Here is a 21058-nt window from a genome sequence, read left to right as displayed (position 1 = left end):
TGCTCTGATGGCGTGTGGTAGCTCATTCCACCATCGTGGTGTCACAGATGAGAATAGCCGGGACTGGGATTGCTTTGTGTGAAGGGATGGCAGAGCCAGGCGGCGTTCGTTGGAGGAGCATAGCGGGCGAGAAGGAATGCAAGTTTGTATTATGGAGTTTAGGTAGATGGGTGCAGACCCAGTAGTCACTCTGTATGCAAGCATTAGTGACTTGAATTTGATTCTGGAGGCCACGGGGAGCCAGTGGAGGTCACTGAGTAATGGAATGACATGAGTCCTTTTAGGCTGATCAAAAACCAGACGCGCTGCTGCGTTCTGAACCATTTATAAGGGTTTCACCGCACAAGCTGGGAGACCTGCTAGGAGGGCATTGCAATTGTCGATGCGAGAGATAACCATGGCCTGTACCAGAAGCTGGGTGGCGTACTGAGTGAGGTAGGGCCTGATTTTCCTTATGTTGTATAGAGAAAAGCGGCATGATGGAGAGACAGTAGCAACATGGTCTGAAAAGGACAGCTGGTCATCAATCATGACACCCAAGTTTCTCACCACCTTGGTTGGAGTGATGGTTGCGGTCAATTTGTAGTTTGATGTTATGGTGGATAGATTGCTTGGCTGGAATGACCAAGAGTTCAGTCTTAGAGAGGTTTAGTTGAAGGTGGCAAGCCTTCATCCATGCAGATATGTCTGATAGACAGTCCGTGATCCGCGCCGAGACAGTGGGATCGCCTGGCGGGAAGGATAGGTAGAGTTGCGTGTCGTCTGCGTAGCAGTGGTAAGAGAAGCTGTGCGAGCAAATGATCGGCCCCAGTGAGGTGGTGTAAATTGAGAAGAGAAGGGGCCCAAGCACTGAGCCTTGGGGTACCCCTGTGGAGAGGCAGTGGGAGGAGGATAATTGTCCTTGCCTAAAAACATTGTAGGAACACCCCGAGAGGTAGGATTCGAACCACAGGAGTGCTTTACTCGAGATGCCCATTGCTGAGAGAGCGGATAGCAGATCCTGTGGTTGACTGTGTCAAAGGCAGCTGATAGGTCAAGCAGGATAAGAACTGAGGATTGGGCTGCAGCTTTAGCTGACCTTAGGGCTTCTGTTACAGACAGAAGAGCCGTTTCAGTAGAGTGGGCACTCTTAAACCAGACTGATATGGATCTAGGAGGTCATTCCCTGAGAGGAATTCTGAGACCTGTTTGAATACAGCCCGTTCAATAGTTTTGGATAAAAAAGGTAGAAGAGACACTGGTCGATAGTTCTCAACTTGAGTTGGGTCAAGTGAGGGCTTTTTGAGCAAGGGTGTTAACCCGAGCCCTTTTGAAAGTGGTCGGGAAGGTTCCTGAAGCCAGAGAAGTATTTATCACGAGTGATTGTCGGGACCACAGTAGGAGATATGGCTTAGAGGAGATTCGTAGGAATCGGGTCCAGTGGGCATGTAGTTGGACGGCTACGGGTCAAGAGTTCTGATACTTCGCTCTCCGTGAGAGGAGTAAACGAGGAGAGTGAACAACCACTGACCTGGAAGGGCAGGAGAAAAAATGTAGTAGGACTGCTACAATGGTTGAGTTTGAGTGTTTCAAAGAATTGGCTAGATAGCCTCCACTTTGCCTGTGAAGAAGGCAGCAAATGTATCAGCAGACAAGTTTGTGGGTGGTGGAGGAGGCTTTAAAAGTGGAAAATAATTTCCTTGAGTCAGTGGCACTGCTTATTCTGTCATTATAGAACGCAGTTTTGGCAGCACTGATGCATGTTGAGAAGGAGGATAGGAGCAATTGATAGCCCTTAAGGTCGGCGGGGTTTTTCGTCATTTTCTTTCAGCCGCTCTGAGATCAGTAGGGAGCCCACAGATGGTATCAGTTAGCCACGGGTGGGGCTGGTTTGGGCGAGCAGGCTTGGTGGACAGAGGACACAGGCTATCCAGGCACGAGCTTAGTGTAGAGCACAGAGATTGTGTGGCATCATTGACCTCAAGTGAGGAAAATGTGTTGAGGGTGGGTAGAGCGGAAGCTACCACTGAGGCAAAGTGAGATGGACACAGGTTGCGGCGGTGTGAAACCAATGGTGTTGGAAGAATAGGCTTTTCCTGTAGGCATACCGTGAACTGAATGAAATAGTGGTCAGACACATGTAGAGGTGTGACTGTTAGGCACTCTGTGGCACAGTTTCGGACAAGAACGAGGTCAAGCACCTTGCCAGCTTTGTGGGTTGGGGGGCTGAGAACCCGTGTTAGATCAAAGGACTGAATCAGAGACAGGAAGTCTGCTGAGTTTGAATTGTCTAAGTGAATGTTCATGTCAACGAGGACAAGTAGGGAACAGTCATGCTCTGGGATTGAAAACAGCAGTGTGTCTAGCTCCTCCACAAAGCTACCCATTGTCTTGTCTACCTTGTGTTCTGTTTCATCATAATCTCTGTCTGTTTCTCTATTTGGTTGTAGTTCATTTCTGTCTGCTCCCCCTGTGATCACTGTGCCCTGTCTGTTCTCTCCTTGTGTCTGTGTCTTAGTCCTTAGTCATATGTCTCCATGTTAGTGTAGTCCTGTTTGGTCCTGTCTTTGTTCCCTGCCCTTGTTCCCCGTTTTACTTTGGTAACTCTGTCCTTGTGTGTTGCCATCAGCTTTACTTCCTGTTTTATTTTGTAGTGTTCAGTTCTCTTGCGTGCTTGTCTAGCTTTGTTTCCTGTTGTTTAACTGCTCATGTGTTACCCCTGTGTTTAATTGCCCTGCCAGCTTCTGTGTGCGTGGAGTATTGTGCATTTGGGTCCACACCTCTTATACCTGCCATTGCACTCATCCTTCTCCTGACAGTAGTTTAGCATATACTGTGTTAGGTGACAACATCTGTTAGGCTACGTTCAGACTGCAGACCAAAGTCACCCAGGTGTCAAGTCTGAGTCTGAACACTCAGATTGGAATTGATGCGTCTTTGACATCACTCTAGAGCAGCTGTCCTGCTGTAGACGGAGCTGCAGTGAACGAAAAAGCTCCACAAATGCCACAATTAAACACGTGGCTCTCTTTCTTCTCTACCTTGCAATCATCTGCCCACAAATTCCCTTTCTTCCACCTAAAATCCACCGGATCGCAATCTCTTTTCTGAGTTAGGTGCATGGAACTTGTCCGTGCGGACACAGGAGAGTGAGAGAGAAATAAACTAATGATTTGGGCTGATGCTTTGTACAGTGGCAGAAACTGTAATGTAAAGGACAGGAAGTTGTCATAAAATTGAAGGGTTGGGAGGGTTAGCAAGTATGATCTACCTGGGGCTAACCGGAGCCAACACCAGTAGCTTTTTTACTTTTACGACAGCATGCTGTGTGTGACGTCGTGTTAATCTTCTGCGCATGCCGGTCACTTTCAGGCCGCGGACAATTCACACTGGAGTGTGACATGGGCCACATTTAAGCAATAATGTGAACTGTCAAACAAAAAAATCGGATCTGGGAAAATAATCGTAATTGAGCATTAAAGCCTGCAGTCTGAACTTATGATGCTTTCAGATAAAAAGGAAAGTGAGCGTTGTGGGCGGTGTGTTTAAATACAAAGTCAATGCAAAGAGGCGGAGAGACGCGAAGGCCTTCGCTTGGGTTGAAAATTTTCAACTGAGCGAGAAAGTCGCTTGAGGCAGACTCGCGATAGCCTATCAGCGTTGAGATTATCCGGAAATAAAACACCCAAAGTTGGTCTGGATTTTGCTCTGCCAACTACGTCGTTAACTCGCAGGAGGAGCTCGGAGCTCTGCTTTTATTAAATTAGCTTTTTACTTTAGATTTTGGGATAACAACACTGATTTACTTTCACTCGAGCTTCATTGCAGCTAGGTTCAGTGCATATCCGGTTCCAGTTAGCGTCAGCTGGACCCAGAGCTCTGTTGGACCTCTACTTCATATTTATATACAAAATGGACAAAACTGGATATTGCTTGGAGAAAAGAAAGCGAGGAAGTTGAACTACCTGGTGAGTTCAGAAAATAAGTGTCTGTAACTTTATTTCAGCTATCACTGTACTTTACTGTGAACAAGTTAGTATAGCATAGCCCTGATCGATCCGAACTCATAGAAGTTGTTGTTCTGCAGTCTTGCTAACAGACCTGACAAAGCATGAATTCATTTATTTAACAAATCAGCATCATTGTAGTAATTTTGGCATCAGTTTGATCTGTTTATTGCAATTAAATCACAGCAAAATGTTAACTTGGGGTTCATACATCTGTAGTAATGACTGCTTGTGTTTATTCGCGTGATGTGTGAACACTTGGCAGTTGTCCAACGATAAAACCCCCGCGAGGAAAGCGTTGCGAGGATTAAATCCCTGTTTGGTCTGAATGCCGCATCATTAGCGAGTTTAATAGAGCAGCGTTATTTGTTGGTGAATTTACTTTAACTTTCTTGTGACTCTCCAAAATTACAAAGGAGGGATTTTGTGTGTCTTTCTAACCTTGACATGTCCTCCCAGCACCTCAAGCAGCTGTCCTCGATACCACAACATGTCAGGTCCAATAACTGCACAGCCGAGGACTGACTTCCAGGTGTAGGGCTTCTGTTTGGGCAATGTCTTCATGCTCTGTTGAATCCTCTTCTTAAGCTGCTCCAGCTGATAATCTTGACACACAGCAAACATTTATTTTGATCCTAGTTTCATCTGCCATTTTCCTTTCTAAACCAAAACACCAATCATGATAATAAAAAAGGGAACTGACTGACACTGATTTTAGAGCAGACACATATCAAATACAAAAAAATGTATATTTCTATAATAAAGATCAAGTATGTACTGCAAAAAAATAAGTGCTCATATGTGAACCTGCATTCTGTGTTCTGGCATAAATGAGTCCGTCCTCTCCGATAGCAGACACACTTATCTTGATGTGACCGAGGAATGGCAGCTCTGGGGGGTTGTACAACTTAGTCTTCACCTTTACACACACAAACACACAGAGATTTTAACCAACAACTAGGAATTATAATTGCTTGGGCAGTTTTTTTAATTAATATACACTTTTCCATATGTTTTAGTTATATAACGTAGATTTTGAAAGAAATTCTCTTTCACAACGTCCCCTCACATGCCCATCTTTTACAAGGCACTGCAAGTTTATTTGTAAAGCACCTTTCAACAACAACAACAACAACGCAATTCAAAGTGCTTTAAATAAGACATTAGGCATTAGGATATAATATAAAAAGACATAAATAAGATTTAAAGCCTTGATTTAAAAGAATTGAGAGTTGGAGCAGACATCAAGTTTTCTGGGAGTTTATTCCAGTTATGTGCTGCATAAAAACTAAAGGCTGCTTTTTTAATTTAGTTTTGACTCCGGGGACAGTGAGTAGACCTCTTCAGGGTGAATTAAGAGGTCTGGACAGTTCACAGGTATTACAGTATTTGTGATATAGGCATTTCTTTTAGCTAAAGCACACACACGACCACCGACTGCTGGAAGCAGTATTGACTGATACTGTATTTGACGCCTTCTATTTATTGTGTAGCATTATTTATTTGTTTAATTTATATTTAACTATTTTAAACAACATGAAACATTCCTCCGCGGTTTTCTCACAAATCGCAGCCTGAAAGAGAGGGAGGGGAGGGAGAGAGAGGGAAAGAGGTGTGTGAGTAGCAATTACCTGTGAGCTAACTATTAATAATAACGTTTACATTTTTTTTTTGTTTTTAATTAAATTTACAAAGGAAAGTTTTCAATTCAAGTTTTAATTTCAAGAAAAGTTCCACAAAAAATAACTGTTGTCCAACATTACATTTTCCTGTTGCACACTCCCTAGAGGCAGCACCACACTTTGGGAATTGCTGACTTAAACCATGACAGCCTACGCTTGGTTAATGATGTAGCCTATCGAAGCGATCAAGACCAACGTGGCACAGATGTGTTCACTGTTACTTTACCCCGTCCGTGCTTGTAAAATATCTACCGTGTCAGCAGCTTCTAATTTAATACCACTTAACATCTCTCGGTTCTTAAAATATGTTGCTGGCCGTTAACATACCTCAGCGGTACTGCATCATCTGACCCGCTCTTCTGATTGGCCTTTATAGCGACCTCCGTTCAAACTATTTACAATGAATACTGGCTGATGACTATTGGAGCACAGTTACTGAAGTTTGCTCTGAACTTAGAGACAACGTATTGCATTTAGCTAAGTGGCTGATTCTTTTACATATTATTGTGTTTGCATGGATCCACCTGGATAGAAATGGTTTCCTGCCCAGAGAGTGTTTGTGATCACCTTCTCAGCAGACATAATGGTGCGGGGGGCTGGTTTTGGAATGGTGGGAGTGGAGACGACGGAGATGGGGGGAGGGGGAGAAATGGGTGAAGAAGCTGGGTGACTGTCTTTCTTCTGGCAATCAGAGACATCAGTTTGTGTCCCGCTCACTGGAGACTGTGCATCAGCTTCTTTGGGTTTTTGAACGACAGCATCTCTGCAAGGCGACAGAAAGACACAGGTCTAACATTAGACAGACAGTGGCAACTGACTGCTGAGACAAAGTGGCAACTGGCCGTTAAAAATATAGTAACAAGGTTAGAAAATCTCATACAAATCAGACCCTTGTGACCACTGAAGCAGTTGACAATAACAGTCCAATAGTAAATAGTTACTAATAAGATTGTCAAAATTGTTCTTGCATCTGTATTTTTTGTCTTTATTCAGAGATTCTTATGTGTAGAAATGTTTACCAGAAAGAAAGATACTCAAAAAGACATATAGACAAGAAAAAGGAAAGGTTGCATAGTTCTTTAAAGAGGTCATATTATGCTTTTGGCTTTTTCTCTTTATGGAGTTATGTATATTTTTTGTGCATGTAATAGGTATGCAAAGTGAAAAAACCCAAAGTCCACCCCAAATGGAGTTCCCACCTCCCACCGAAAACACTGCTCTGAAAATAATAATACATTTTATTTGTAATGCACTTTACATTTGAAGCAAATCTCAAAGTGAAACAGTTACGATCATAAAAGCAAGGTAAAAACATCAATATAAGATAGATATACAGATAGATAATGCAACAGCTTGCAGGGTTAATTCAAACATAAAGTTGTTACTGTGATGTAGAGACAGAGCTCGCTTTATGGATCAAAGACACATTTGTTACAGATTAAGAACTCACCACTCTGAAACTCTTGCTCTAGTCCATGTTGCTAAGCTGGTAAGGGGAACATATACAGCTGGACCGAAGCCATGTTTACCGGCTTTTCAGGGCCCACCCTACTCTGCTTCTGATTGGCTAGTAGTCCTTAACTAGGAACTGTGCATGTGCAACTCCCAACAAAGTTCTTGTAGAAGTGAGATGCATCACTCCGTAGCTAAGACGAAGTGTTCAAGACACAGAGTGAAAAGAGAACATTAAATATGGTGTGTTAAAAGAATTCTAAGCATGTAAACCGAGTACAACCCGTAAATAAAATGAACCTAAAAATGAGCATAATATGACCACTTTAAGACCTGTACGTCATAATAATCACACACATACACCTCCATGCATGAGGCACGCATGCACACACAGACCTTGGTTTTCTTTCTCTGAGAGCGAGGCCCTCACTGGCCAAAAAGTCTGCAATGCTGATTAACTGTCCTATCTTGTTGGAACATAACAAAGTAACGGGTACAGGACGCTCATCTGTCAACTCCTGAACAACAGAGGAGAGGGATATACACACTCTTAAACTAGGTCATTACAGCAACAAAGAAAAAGAAGTAGCATACATAGTGAAGAGCAAAGTAACTAAAAAAACGGCAGAGCACCATTGAAGGTATTGACTTGACGAAATGATTAATCTTTATAAACTACTGTATGTAGATAATGAAAACAAACTTGAGTAGAAGTGGGGGCATGAGGAGAATAAAGGGGAGAGAGACCTTGATGGTCATAACAGCCGAGGCTCCGGTCAGGTAGAAGGAGAATAGGTCGCAGGCTGTAGCCGTCCAGGTGGATCGGCCCCCTGCTGGCCTAAAAGAGAAAAAGAAGAAAAAGTGATATCAAACACTGAGAAAGAAATGTAAACCGTATAATACACATTTCACCCAAAACAAAATACTAAAATTGTAAAGCAGCTGTCATAAGAAAAGGGAGACACAAACTCCATGTATGAAACTCTGCCTCCACAACCACTGTGAAGCATATTATCTGATTAAAAACTTTACACACAATAAATACCTACTATTTCAGCACCACTAATGCATTTAAATCACATTCTTTTAAAATGAAGAGAATAGTTGGACAGTGTAACTTACAGTACATCATTGCAATCTAATGTTCAAAACAAAGTGAAACCCCCCAGTGTGTGTGTGTGTCTATTTTATGGATGGATCCATGCTGTGTACATGACTTGGTGCATGACTAAGCGTGTGTGTGTGTAACCTGATGTCAGTGAGAGTGCACTCCAGTGCCAGAGTGCCCTTCAAGGAGGGCGGCAGTGGCCGCAGGTTGTTGATGTGGAGCTTCACCGTATTGCCATGGTCACAGCGCATCACCTGATTCCAGTCAGCAGAGAGACAGGGAGACACAGCCACCGTTATCCAGCACATCATAATTAAACAAGGACACAACTTACTGACTCAAAATTTCTTGTGTTGCAGTAAAATGGCTGTAAAAAGATGTGATAGAAGACTACCACTACTTTCAGGCTGCTCTTTGGGAGCATCAGTTTTTTTTTTTTTTTTTACCTCTGCTATGTTGCTGGATGTGACGTCGGAGCAGATCCGTCCTCTTTCCCAAACCCCATTAATGTGAGCAGCACAGTACATGTCTGCCTTCCACATCACATCTGCGAGCTCCATAGTTGCACACTCCTGCTTCACCAGCTCACATACCCTAAAAAAACATGGCAAGATATTAGCAGAACTAACACTATATACTTGCAACATCATCCTTTCCTTAATTGCTTCACATAGATTTATGTAGCTGGTGAAAATTGCAGGATGTTCACTGTTCATGTTCATGCCCTAAACAACCGAAGGCATTTAATTATATCCTAGGCTGTCGTGCCTGAAGCTATCCCAGAGAGCACCCTGTATTTTTCCTTTCAAAAAGTATTGCCTTGTCATGCTTGTACAGTTCAAACATTAGCAAACTAAAATAACCTAGCAAACCTAGCTTGAAGTGTATAGCTGTGTGCCATGGTATGAGAGGTAAGGCAGCAACTAAAGATAGTTTTCATTATCGGTTAACGTTAGATTATTTTGTTAATTTAAAAAGGTATAATTTTTTCAGTTCATACAATGTCAGGAAAATAGAGAAAAATACAAATCCCCCCCCCCAAAAAAAAGAGTTAAAGGTGACACACTCAGATTACTTGTTTTTCCTACTAGCACTGCAGAAATATAACATTCCATTTACAACAACGTAGAAAAAGAGAATAAGCAAATATTCACATTTAAGAAGCTGGAACCAGCAAATACAGCAAATACAGCTTGGAACAGCTTGACAATATTAATCAATAGTTGAATTGTTCATTAATGAAATGACAGAAAAATAATAGACTGGAAGAGGAATATTTTTTTCTCCTGTATCAATATTTGCTTTATTTAAAATATTTTTAAATCCTGGTTTTGCTGCTAACCTTTTGATCTGAGAGTCATACTGGGTGAGATGGACATAAAAGCTGCTCGGTGAGTTCACATGGCTGACTCTGACTTTCAAGTCTTTGAGTTGAGCAGGAAGCTTCAGCTGAGGCTGAAATTCCAGGGGCTCCTCAGTCTGCTCTCCGGAGGTTTTTTCATCCTTGCCCGAATCATGCTCAAGTGGAGGGTCCCATGTGGCAGAGTCATCACAAGGGGGACTGTCATCGTTGGACTTAAGTCTGCAGTTAGGAAGGAGGAATTTGAGGAGATAGGGCGGGGCACCAAGAGGTGGCGGGAAAGAGTGTGAGGAAAAACTTGTAAGAATAAAGATGACAATGTGATACAATAAAGAAGTAAACAAAACAAATACTGAATTAAAATTAGGGAAGGCTTAATATTGCTCATATTACATCATTTACAATATCAGCCGTCACACATGGTCCATCATTGGTGTTGTGCATGTACCACATTAGAATCCAACCACTATTTCTTCAATGGTGAAAAATCTATTTTAAATTTGGTGTGTTTCTCATTCATCCAAAACTATAAATACAAGTTGTCGAAGATACTCCAGACAAGTCTCACTCCTCTTTGAAGCAGGCCAGCTCCTCTCTGACCAGCAGCTCAGCTATGTTGGATAGTGGCCCAATCAGGCTGCTCTCAAACAGCCTCACTGGCAGAGGCTCCGTCTTGTGGACTGGTCCTGGAGGAGTTTAAGGAAGGAAATAAAAATGAAGGGAAAACACACAGAGAGCACAAAATGGGGTTTTGGTGACAAGTGAGTGTGATATTAAAAATACAAGCCTGGTGTGTGACACTCAAAGAAATCAGAAAAATTCGCACATATCCATTCACACAGTACCTTTTGCCACAATAGTGACCAGTTTCTGGTGAGCTAGACTGATGAATCTGTTGGTGCAGGCATCACTCCAGGTCTCTCCATCCAGTGGAATCACATCTGACAAACAGCAGTGGATTGCCTGGACAGCAGAAAAGATACTTACAGTTGACTTTTTTGACCCAGCACTTGTGTAAATAGAACTTATTGTTTGCTAATGGAAAATATCAACATTTCAGTGTAATGTAAATAATTAACTTGTTTATCTTTTCTTGGCCAATTTTAATGCCAATGAATTGGTATCAGAAATTAATTGCAGCACGCTGGTTCTAGACATAATCAAGAACAATTATTTTCCTTAAGGATTTTAATCCAGGACAGTCAATGTCTGATATTACCCTCCAGGGCACACAAAAGTTGGGTTGGGTATCGTTTGGATTTCAAGATTCCAGTGCCAAATCGATAGTTTTAAAATGGTTCCAGTGCCTAAGCATTGACTGAACCTATACTTAAAAAATATATATACATTTTTATTTATATATTTATTTAAAGTACACTTAATATAAATATATATAAATACAAAACACAACACATTTACAAAACATTTTCAATAGAGCGTGCTCTGATCAGGATTTTTTGGGCCGATTACTGAGTGCTGAAAGCAGTATCGGCCGATACCGATTTGAAGCCTTCTATTTCTCATGTAGCATTATACAGTATACTGTATATTTATTTAATTAGTCCTAAAAACAATGGATTAAGTATTAAAATGAACAGATGGTAAAGTATCATGAAATGACAACTGTTTATTTTATTGCCAGGAAACATGGACAGAACAAACAGCATCTTTACATATTAATACACTGGTTTTAACAGAGGAGAGAGTAGCAAACACTTTAAATACAGCCAGCAGGTTTTTATTTGATTTTATTAAGGTTAAAAATACGGGAGATTTACAGGGAAACATTTGACGGGAGGATACCGGGTGAGAACGGAAAAATACGGGAGAGTCACAGGGAAAACTGGAGGGTTTACATGAGAGAAGTAGAGAGAGGAGTGGGGTAATGTGAGGCTACATCCACACTACTACAGTTTTTTTAACAGTTTTATAACAATACGATCTTCTCCGTCCACAGCAGCGTTTTAGCTGCATATCAGAGTTGATCTCTGTCTATATTAAAACGACTGAAAACACACATATAGTGGCTGTTCACATACACTGGGCATGCGCAAGCTGATGTAAACATGAAGCAGATGGTCTATTTCGCAGTTGCAGAAGATTTGGCGAAAGACGGTGAATAACCACACCAAAGTGGAACAGTTACTGAAAGTAACACAGCAGTACAAAGAGACTGTGAAACCAGACTGGGAGTCGTCGCAAAGTAGCCTAAACAAGGCGACATCATGCACACAAGGATAACTGTTATTTACGCAGTATAAAATATTTTAATATAAATACTGAAACTAAAACTCTTTCAGTAGCATCGTGTTTTTGGTTTGCATGACTGATAAGACCGAATCAGAAAGCCAGATGTGAGAGTGTGTCATTGTTTTATAAAGTCCTCTGTTTTTGCCAATGGGGTCGGCAGTGTTTTCCTATTACACACTATTACATATTCGGAGTCGCAGTTTTAATCTGGACGGGAGGTGGAAACGTAGCAAAAAATCTCAGATTTAAAACAAAAACGGAGAAAGAGAGAGAGAGGCAGTCAGCTGATTGGGTGGCGCCTCTCTTTGCATCTGGAAACTTACACTGAAGGATCCGTCTCTCTCTCTGCCTGCGGGTGAAGACAATTAAACTCTGGTAGCGGGTGGTGAGATGAGCAGGACAGCAACAGCTTCACGATATCTCCTGTTTGTTGCTACACTTGTCTGATTGTTGCTCAACTCTCATTGTAAATGATAAACTGGCCGCATCAATCGCTTCCTGTCTGAAAAGGATTTTGGTGCTAGCTAGCACTGAAAACTGCTCAGACTGCGTAGTGAAACTATCTTACCTGCCGTTGAAAAACTGTCTGGCGAGTACTGCATCATCTGATTGGCTTTTCTTAGTATAGTGGCGACGCTTTGGCGCACCAGAAGGAAAATAGTTCACCGAAATGAGGTACAGAAATTTGCATTCTAATTAGGTCCGGTAGATACCAGTCATCCGTGGAACCGGTTCCACATTGACATGGGATTTTGGTACCCAACCCTACACAAAAGTATAAGAAAATCAGTTGATCAAGCAAATGCTTTGTTCTCACCTTGGAAGGAAGGGCAAAGAACTCATCCTTGATCTTCCTCAAGTCGCTGACTGACAAGATGTTTTTATTGCCAAAGTCTACATAACGCACTTCCACTTTTCTGCCCCCTGGATGACCTACACACACACACACACACACACACACACACACACACACACACACACACACACACTTACTTTAGTGTACTCCATGTCGGGTAAATTCCGGGTAGCAGTAGAAGTCATCCACAGCAGACAAATAGTTAACGTATAGAGCAAATTCAATTCAGAAGTTTGAAAACCTCAGATTTTTGACATGAGAGGCACTCTGGAACACCAGTAGAGTTATAAAACAGCCGCAATGTCTGAATATAGGTTGAATCACTATGAAATTACACTTATACGCAGTACCCACAGACATTTATTCAAACTAAACACACCCTTACCTATAATCTGAGCTCTGTACCAATACTTGTCATCGTAGCGGGCAACACAGGCCTGTCCGATTACAGGGCAGTAGATACAGAGGTCATCTTCTGCAGCCACTGTACTCTCATTGTAACAATCCTGAAGCTTGGCTGAGAGCAGCAAGTACTCCATGTTATCAACCTGGTTTTGGAGGGGACAAACAAAGTAAAAAGTAAAAAAATAGACCAAAAAAAAGGTAGTTGCAATAAATAGAGCAAAGATGGCTTTTGTTATGTCAGATATTTACAGAGTAGGGGTGTGACAAGACGCTTAGCTCACAGGAAGGACGCGATATTGGGTTCACGAGATGCCTGCCCTGACGGGTCTCACCTATGCCTGATTACCCTGCCTGCCTGTGTGTTCTGTGTCAGTATTTAAAAAGGTCAACAGCCCTAAACGACGTTCATGCATCAGTTTTTGGATGTATATATTGACCTTGTGGCACGAGATCTCATCACACCCCTGAAATAGAGTGCATGTGTGTTAATTTATGTGTATAATTAGCACCAGCTGGATGTAGAAGTCAGCAGGGTTGTTGATGTGGGACACCACGGCATTGACTTCTGTGTTGATCTTGGGATAGACAGGAGGGTAAAACAGCAGGGTCTTCGTTCCCAACGTCACAGGAGAATAAAACCTTTTTTTATGGGGGAGAACAGCCAAAGTTAGGCCACTACGATTTGACTCTTGATTCAATATTCAATGACGTCAAATAAGTAATTGCCTTATTTGAATTTTTCCTGGTAATTTGCACATACGTACCTGGCCACTTCAATGAAAACAAGGTACTCTCTGACAGAGATGGGCACATCACTTGATTGGTCCATGGGAGCTTTTCTCAGGTCCACCAATAAAAGGTCTCTGTCGTGACCCAAAGGCCGCATCTCCACTGCTGCAGAACCAACCACATTGTGGAACTCAACCTGTGCCTCTTTGCTCCAGCCCTTTGTCTGAAAAGACACACACAAAGTAAACACACCTACTAATACTGCTGCTGTTTGCAAACAACATAAATTAACAAAAAACATTACATTTCACAATACAAATTAACCACAAAAGTAGACACATTAGCCCTGACTGTAAAAGAAATTCAATTCTGATCATCTTGTACATTTTTGGAAAAGCTGACAAAATAATTGTTGCTGCCTCTTTCCGAATTTTAATAAATGTCATGTGATGAAGAAGCAATTACACATTTTTTCTACCTACATTTAATCTGCTCTGTCCACTGTCTCCAATTCTCTGTTTTACACAAGCCCGTTAGGTTGGCGATTAGCCAAATATTGCAAACAAGCTAAATTAAAAGCCGCCTTGAGTCTAACTGTTTTGCTTTGTTTGCCACTTAGCTTACAATTTGGCAGGTTGTTGTAAACATAGCTGCTAAATGAGACAAACCAGCCCTCCTCTCTACCAGGTAATGTTACCTGCAGACAGAGAATAAAATCAGAGAAAGGAGGTGGAGGACAGGAGGAAGGACTGGTACGGACTGATGTCTTAGTTCTTCATTTCAGTTTACACAGTGACTTTACTGTTGCAAACTTTAATGATGCTGCTCTAGAAACATCATCATATATTAAAAATATTCACATCTTATCCTTTTTATTTAAAAACTAGGGATTTGGCCTGCCCCCGCTGCTGAACAAAATCCTAGCGGATTTGACCCGATGTTCTTAATGGGACAAACCTGGCTAATAAAGGTTAAAAAAAAAGAGTAAAAAAAAGTACTGTAGGTACCTTCCGCCTTTCTCAGTCTTATTTCTGTTTATCTACAACACCAGTTCTACTGTTGCTAGAGGAAGGTGGACATTGGTTGGCTATGATATAATTGTTTTCCTTTCTGTGCAACCTTTACAGTATTGCTGTGGTTGGTGAGGTAAACAAGCTCACACTGGTCTTTTCTGTCTCCCGGTATCAACATCAATGTCATCAACATAACAAATACTGTATCTGTTTAAATCTTAGTGGTCTTACCAGGTCATACGGGACCAGGTCCTTGAGTGAACATCTGATGGCCTGTGGAACAAAACGACCCAGTTCCACTTTCACTGCCTCACCCACCTTCCTCAGGTGGTTGTTCACAGCCTTCAGTAAAGACTCAGTAGTCCCTTCCTCACTGTAAAAGGGGTCAGAGAAGAGGATATCATAGAACAACAATGTACAGCATTCAACTGAATAACTAAAAGAAATACTTCACAATCAAGACATTCAAAATGGGTCTGTTAAGCATTTATGCTGTACATACTTCAAACCTTAGTTTCAGAATTGAGATATTTTCCAAAATGCATTAAAAACAAAATTCTGGCATTTGTAAATTCACATTAACCTTTATTACAAAACATAAACAAAAGACTTTCAATAGTTCTACTGACCAGCGTAACTATATTTTGTAAATACTTTTTCCATGTCTGCGAATTTCATGTCTGCAACACACAAAAGTTGGGACAGAGGCATGTTTATCATTGTGTTACATCACCTTTCCTTTTAATAACACTTTCTTATCATATGGGAAGTGGAATTTTTGTCCATTTTTCCTTGATAGAAAACTTAAGCTGCTCAACATTCTGTGGTCACCATTGTCAGATTCTCTGCAAATAGGGTTTGTATATACAGGGTTCATACACATTTTTACCAATACATTTCCATGACTTTTCCATGCCTTTGAGGTCAATTTTAACAACTGTACATTCTCTGCAATGTCAGGTACAGATGAAAAATAAAATCCATGTCAAAATTTACCACATTTTATCCTAAAATGAATGACAAGCTATGCGGTTTGAAACCAAAACATTTATTTGAGTGATGCTGACATACCAGCAGTGTTTACTGGCTCAGAACAGGCCTTTGGGGGGGTGACCTCGCACAACAGTAATCATGATCTGTACACATACAGTAAAGGCAATGCGTTACCTTATGACCTAAATCTATGCATTTTCTTATTATTTCAGACCATTTCATAAACAAAATATATCCACAACCTCGAGGAGTAAAAGTATAAATTGCTGTATTAATAAATATTACAGAAATTATAATGTTAGTATGATAATATATTTACAGGTTACACTTTATTTGAATAATCTGCCTGTAGATAAGTTTATTAATTGAGCTGTTTCACTCATAAAACCATTTTCTAATATTAGCCTACACCACTGTGGTTAAGGTTTGATTAGGGCTAATGTTAAGTTTGTTCATGATAATTTCAGATAATAGTACAGGCTACTATACAGCTTACCACTAGAAGCCTAATATTAATTCCAGTTGGACAAAACAGCATTTCCATTTTTGTGGGTTGTTTTAATGTCTTGTTTATGCAAAGTACAATTGTCAATGATAAAAACCATGCATAAAGAATGAGTTCAACATTTCTAAAGTTTGCTGTAGTGCCTCAACCTTTTTTTATTGTCCCGCCTACTCCAGGCTGTGATTGGTCCCCTAAAAGTGACTTTGACAAGCAACTATTCACATGACCGCAAGAAAGGCACACAGTCCCAATCTCCCTGCGGAGACTGGGATTGGGGCATCAACAACTACAGGGGAGGGTACTACAGGCAACAAGTGAACGTCACGTAGTGCCCAGAAAACCTGATCTGGAGAGGGCAGAGAAGAGTGCCCAACATTTCTTTGATAGCCATTAAAACACAATCAGAGAGAATTTTAAACGCTTTTTTAAAAAAAAATTCTGATCATTTCTATCTGGCGATTTTCCTCTGGCGCTCACTAAAACCACTGTATATAAAAAGGCTAAAACCTCTTGGGGGGAATTTCTTTATGCAGGGAAAACCCTGACCAGTAAGATGTTAACAGAAAAAAAATGTGGCAAACCCTAAAGACTCCATGTTTAGCCTTAATTATCATAAATGACTAGGAGGAAACGGTGTACAATAACAACAAATAACGAAATGAAAAATAAACAAAAAAAGTGTCCAGTCTTTTGGAATACAAGATTCTGTATAGAAACCAATTCTGCCTCCTATTTACCATTAACATAACTGGGCCTTAACAGAAGATAACCTTCCCTGTGTTTGAATGCCACAAAAACAATCCACACAGTTCACTTTTCATTTCTGCAAGCTCCTCGTCAATATGCCTTTCATCAGCAGAGATTTCTTTTCTTTTGCAGTTCGGCAGAAACTGTTGGATTCGGTGATGAAGGTCAGTTTGCTTGTAGCTTCTTTCCTTTTCAGTGTATTCATCTGCAGAATTCTCAAGGGCACATATATCAGCCTCCTATCCTAGCCCTCTTCTTTTCAAATCTAGCTCATCTGTGAGGGCCTTCCTCTTTAAGTTGAGAGATTGCTGTTATTTCTTTCTCTTTTCTTCATCCAAGTAGTGCTTAAGCTTGGCTCCCACAGCTGAAAGAAGCAGATCTTTTGTGATATGTATCTTGGTTATACGCCCAACAGAATAGACAAGGACAGTGAGCCTCTTGCCCACCACAGACCTCTTTCTGATGCTCCTCAATCAATTCTTTGTAAATGGAAAATCCTTTCGACACACCGGTTTGGCCATGAGACAAAACAAGCAGAATCTTCACCACATCCATCACACTGGAAAATAATGATCTGTTCCAATTGTTTCATAAAGCAAGGTGTCTACTCGATCTGTTTTGTGGTCATATTCCCCGAATTTAAAGAGCAGCCAAACCACTAAACTCCCTGAGGATATCATCACACATTGTCTGAACTATGTGTTTAGCACTAACAAGTACGTTCAACGTTGTTTTCATTTGACTTACGGATAGCTCCTTAGATTGAACCATGCATCTTGGGTTGAGCCACTGCATGCTTCACACTAATGTCATGCACTGGAGCCTTTTTTTTAGCAGCTTCTCAAGGAGTGTAATCAAGAGTTTCTTGTAGTCCATCTTAATCTCTAGTCTCTGAAGTGTTTTTGTAAGAGCTGAGGGTGGCTTCGGCTGCAAATACAATATCAGTCTGAAAAATATCCTTGTGCGGACTGCTGTCCTGAAAAAGGACATGGAGGAGCTTCAGTGTAGATGTGGCCTCTTTCAGCAGATGCTTTCTTTTCAGACATCATCTCATGACCCCTGTAAACAATTAAAAAGTAAGTTTGATCACCCTTAATTTACAAATTTACAAGTGTATCTTTTAGTTAAACACACCAAATGAGTGAATATTACACATTCATAGTTTAGGTCATACAAACTACAGTGATGTATGCTGATTCTATTATGTGCATTAAACAATCATCCATTTTATTTTAGTCATTTAAAAATAAATACATGCGTTATGTAAGATTCCATTCACTCTTTATGCCCGCCCGTTACTAATTGCTCTCAGAAATTATGTAAAAATGAAAACAAAAACTATATACGTGACAGACAGCAATGCACCATCATCAATGGTAGCTTTATGATGTTTCATTAACCTGTTATACTTTCACATTTTGCTCTGATTCTGGAACCATAAAATGGGAAAAAAGGGAAATAGCCGCACTTGATTTATTTGTGTGTTTCTAATGACTACAATTAGCAATTCCATCATAAATATGTTTATCCTTACCTTTAATCAGTTTGTGCAAGTCCTCAGAGAAGAAGGGCAGTATTGGTTGGTCCGCTTGATACATGGTAAGGAAGGGGTTGATTTCTCTGGCAATGCTGTTAATTATCCCCACTCTCAATGTAAAAAGAGGATCAGCACAACGGATCTTCACCTCCTCAAATGACTTCACTTTTGGATTTGGTAGTTCACCTTGCCCTACCATCTCGATGATCTGACACACTGACATTCTCAATCCACCGGTGCTCGCAAAACCTAAGAATGGCCGTGCTACATCCATAAAATGATGATGTGACTGATCTGCCCAAACAATATAGATTTTTCTCAGTCGATCTTAATTGAACCACATATACTCTATTATACAGGTATTTGTAAAGCAAATTCCCAGGACTTTTCCATTTTCAAATTCCATAACTTTTTCAGGTTTTTCATGACCATACAAACCCTGTATATGTTATGTGCAACTCATCAGATGAAATAAGCATCAACAACAAACCCAGCCAAAATACACTGGTGGAATAACTTCTTCAAACTGGGTCCATGCTGAAATACTTTGCTGAAATATTCTAATAACATGATACGATTAGTTATTCAGTACAGGCCGTTAAAACAGATACATCCATTCAGGTCTAGATGTTTAAAACACAAGTAGACCTGTGCATGGATAACAGAGGAAGCGCAAAAACAATTGTTAACTGCTGTTTCTGGGAAGTAGGCAGTGATGGCAGATGTAGCAGTATGGATTGCAGTGCTAGGTAGCATTTTGTTTCTGGGATCACCTAGTTTTTCCTAGGGGGAGAGGTCAAATTTATCACTATGAATTTGCTTCTGTCCTTGGCTCAGCAGCAAGGCTCCATTTTAAACCTGTGGGAGACACTGATATGTATGCCTTCTGCACATTTGTGTGTGTATACCTCTCTATGGTGAGGCTTTTGGTGAAGCCATAGTCAAGCAAGAAGACACGTAAATTGGCCAGCTGGGTGACTAGGCAGGTTTGCACAGCCTCCACATATCCTTTCTGCAAGACTTGAACCACACGGGCCCGGCACCAAAGACCGTCTTTCCACGTAACAAAGATCATGGAGCCTGGAGAGGAGCAAAGAAACGATGGCTGAATCACATGCCAAATATGTTTCACACCACTCTGAGAGGATGAGTGATTGTGCGATGCATTCTCAATATTACAATGGAATTCTTATTCAATTAAGAGCACACTGACCAACTAATGAATTCATTGGCAGGCGCAGCCCTAATGAACCTGATCAACTTTTTGGCTAATTTGCTAAACATCAATTTGGTGAACACTTTAACCATTACATTCAACAATAACATTAACTTTCATTGCTATGCAGAATACACTTAAACTGAAAGTAAAAAACTACAACACACACACACACACACACACACACACACACACACCGGTCTCCATTGTGTCACTGGAAGTAAAACGACAGCTATCTCTGGAGCAGAAGGAGTTGATCTTCTTAGACAACATCTCGCTTGCCCTCTTCTCGGCCACATAGCGGATGTAGAAGTGACTTGGATTCACAATGTGGGTTACCACCACCCACTGGGGGACTAGGAGAGAGAAGCAAGGAGAAGGAAGGTAGTAGGGGCAGCAGAAATTAAGGGATGAGAGGTGTGAGAGAAAGAGGATGAGAAAATAGGAAAACGGATGGATGACAGACAAAGAGAAGAAGGGTAGAAGGCAGGAGAAGAGGAAGAGAGAGACGATGAAGAGGAAAATAAGGACAATGAGATAGTAGTTTTCCGAGATGGAGAGGATAGAGAATGGACGGTTACAAAGTGACCATAAAGTGTTGTATTATGGGTTGTTCATTGCCTGGCTGTACAGTAGCTGGGCCATCAATTTTCCACCCATCTGTCTATAGTGTGTGTAAGTGTTTTCTGTTCATTTTGCCGCCATGGATAAATTAAATTTCCTACTAGTTGAAGGTGTCCACTGACTTTTTTATATTAGAAATGGACAAGAAAGATTAAATCGGTTCAGTTGTCAAAATTAACAGTGTCACAAAACGTCATGAGAGAAGATTTGAAGTTGAAAATGGCACAAAATTTGCTACACAGATCAGTTGGTTATATGTACTGCATATTATCTACCAGTCTTGAAGACTGCATTGTTATTTACCTGTGACAACACATTTTGAAGATTTCATAGACATTGTATCTGCCTACATGCGATTAATCAATGATGTTTTATCTTCAAAAAGTCTTATAACTATACAACTACCATTTCTCTTATCAGCAGACAAGATATTTTTCCTTTTCGTGTGGATTCTCGACTTGTCGTTAGCCAGCTCAGGGCCCGTGGGTGGGGGAGCTGCAGAAGGATACAAAGCATATCACAAAAACAGATTTAGGCTTCTCTTCTGCCTCCTTCATGAGCAATTTCATGTTCTGACCGGATCTGACATTATCTA

The 21058-nt window shown here is 40.9% G+C and overlaps 1 protein-coding gene and 1 long non-coding RNA gene across 3 annotated transcripts in view; both read right to left on the bottom strand.

Annotated features, from left to right (window-relative positions):
- rnf17 (ring finger protein 17) overlaps positions 1-21058 on the bottom strand; it is a 60335-nt gene that overhangs the window by 10927 nt on the left and 28350 nt on the right. For both annotated transcript variants that reach the window (XM_046054631.1, XM_046054632.1), the window contains exons 11-28: positions 20869-20958; positions 20037-20195; positions 19532-19703; positions 15073-15214; positions 13864-14051; positions 13609-13738; positions 13080-13242; positions 12656-12771; positions 10434-10551; positions 10157-10274; positions 9571-9810; positions 8675-8822; positions 8370-8482; positions 7868-7958; positions 7517-7638; positions 6236-6431; positions 4794-4905; positions 4428-4591 (exon numbers count right to left, since the gene is read on the bottom strand). In XM_046054631.1, coding sequence (XP_045910587.1) covers positions 4428-4591; positions 4794-4905; positions 6236-6431; positions 7517-7638; positions 7868-7958; positions 8370-8482; positions 8675-8822; positions 9571-9810; positions 10157-10274; positions 10434-10551; positions 12656-12771; positions 13080-13242; positions 13609-13738; positions 13864-14051; positions 15073-15214; positions 19532-19703; positions 20037-20195; positions 20869-20958 — 2582 coding nt within the window. The remainder of the gene's footprint in view (positions 1-4427; positions 4592-4793; positions 4906-6235; positions 6432-7516; positions 7639-7867; positions 7959-8369; positions 8483-8674; positions 8823-9570; positions 9811-10156; positions 10275-10433; positions 10552-12655; positions 12772-13079; positions 13243-13608; positions 13739-13863; positions 14052-15072; positions 15215-19531; positions 19704-20036; positions 20196-20868; positions 20959-21058) is intronic.
- LOC123974177 lies at positions 15871-19512 on the bottom strand. The gene is made up of 2 exons (XR_006825778.1): positions 18621-19512; positions 15871-18145 (listed from the first exon to the last, which is right to left on the bottom strand). It is a non-coding gene; the product is annotated as an uncharacterized LOC123974177 (long non-coding RNA).

Source organism: Micropterus dolomieu, linkage group LG07 (genome assembly GCF_021292245.1).
Source record: "Micropterus dolomieu isolate WLL.071019.BEF.003 ecotype Adirondacks linkage group LG07, ASM2129224v1, whole genome shotgun sequence".
Classification (NCBI taxonomy): domain Eukaryota; kingdom Metazoa; phylum Chordata; class Actinopteri; order Centrarchiformes; family Centrarchidae; genus Micropterus; species Micropterus dolomieu.
The sequence above is the reverse complement of the archived record's forward strand: the minus strand, read 5'-3'. Positions and strand labels throughout refer to the sequence as shown.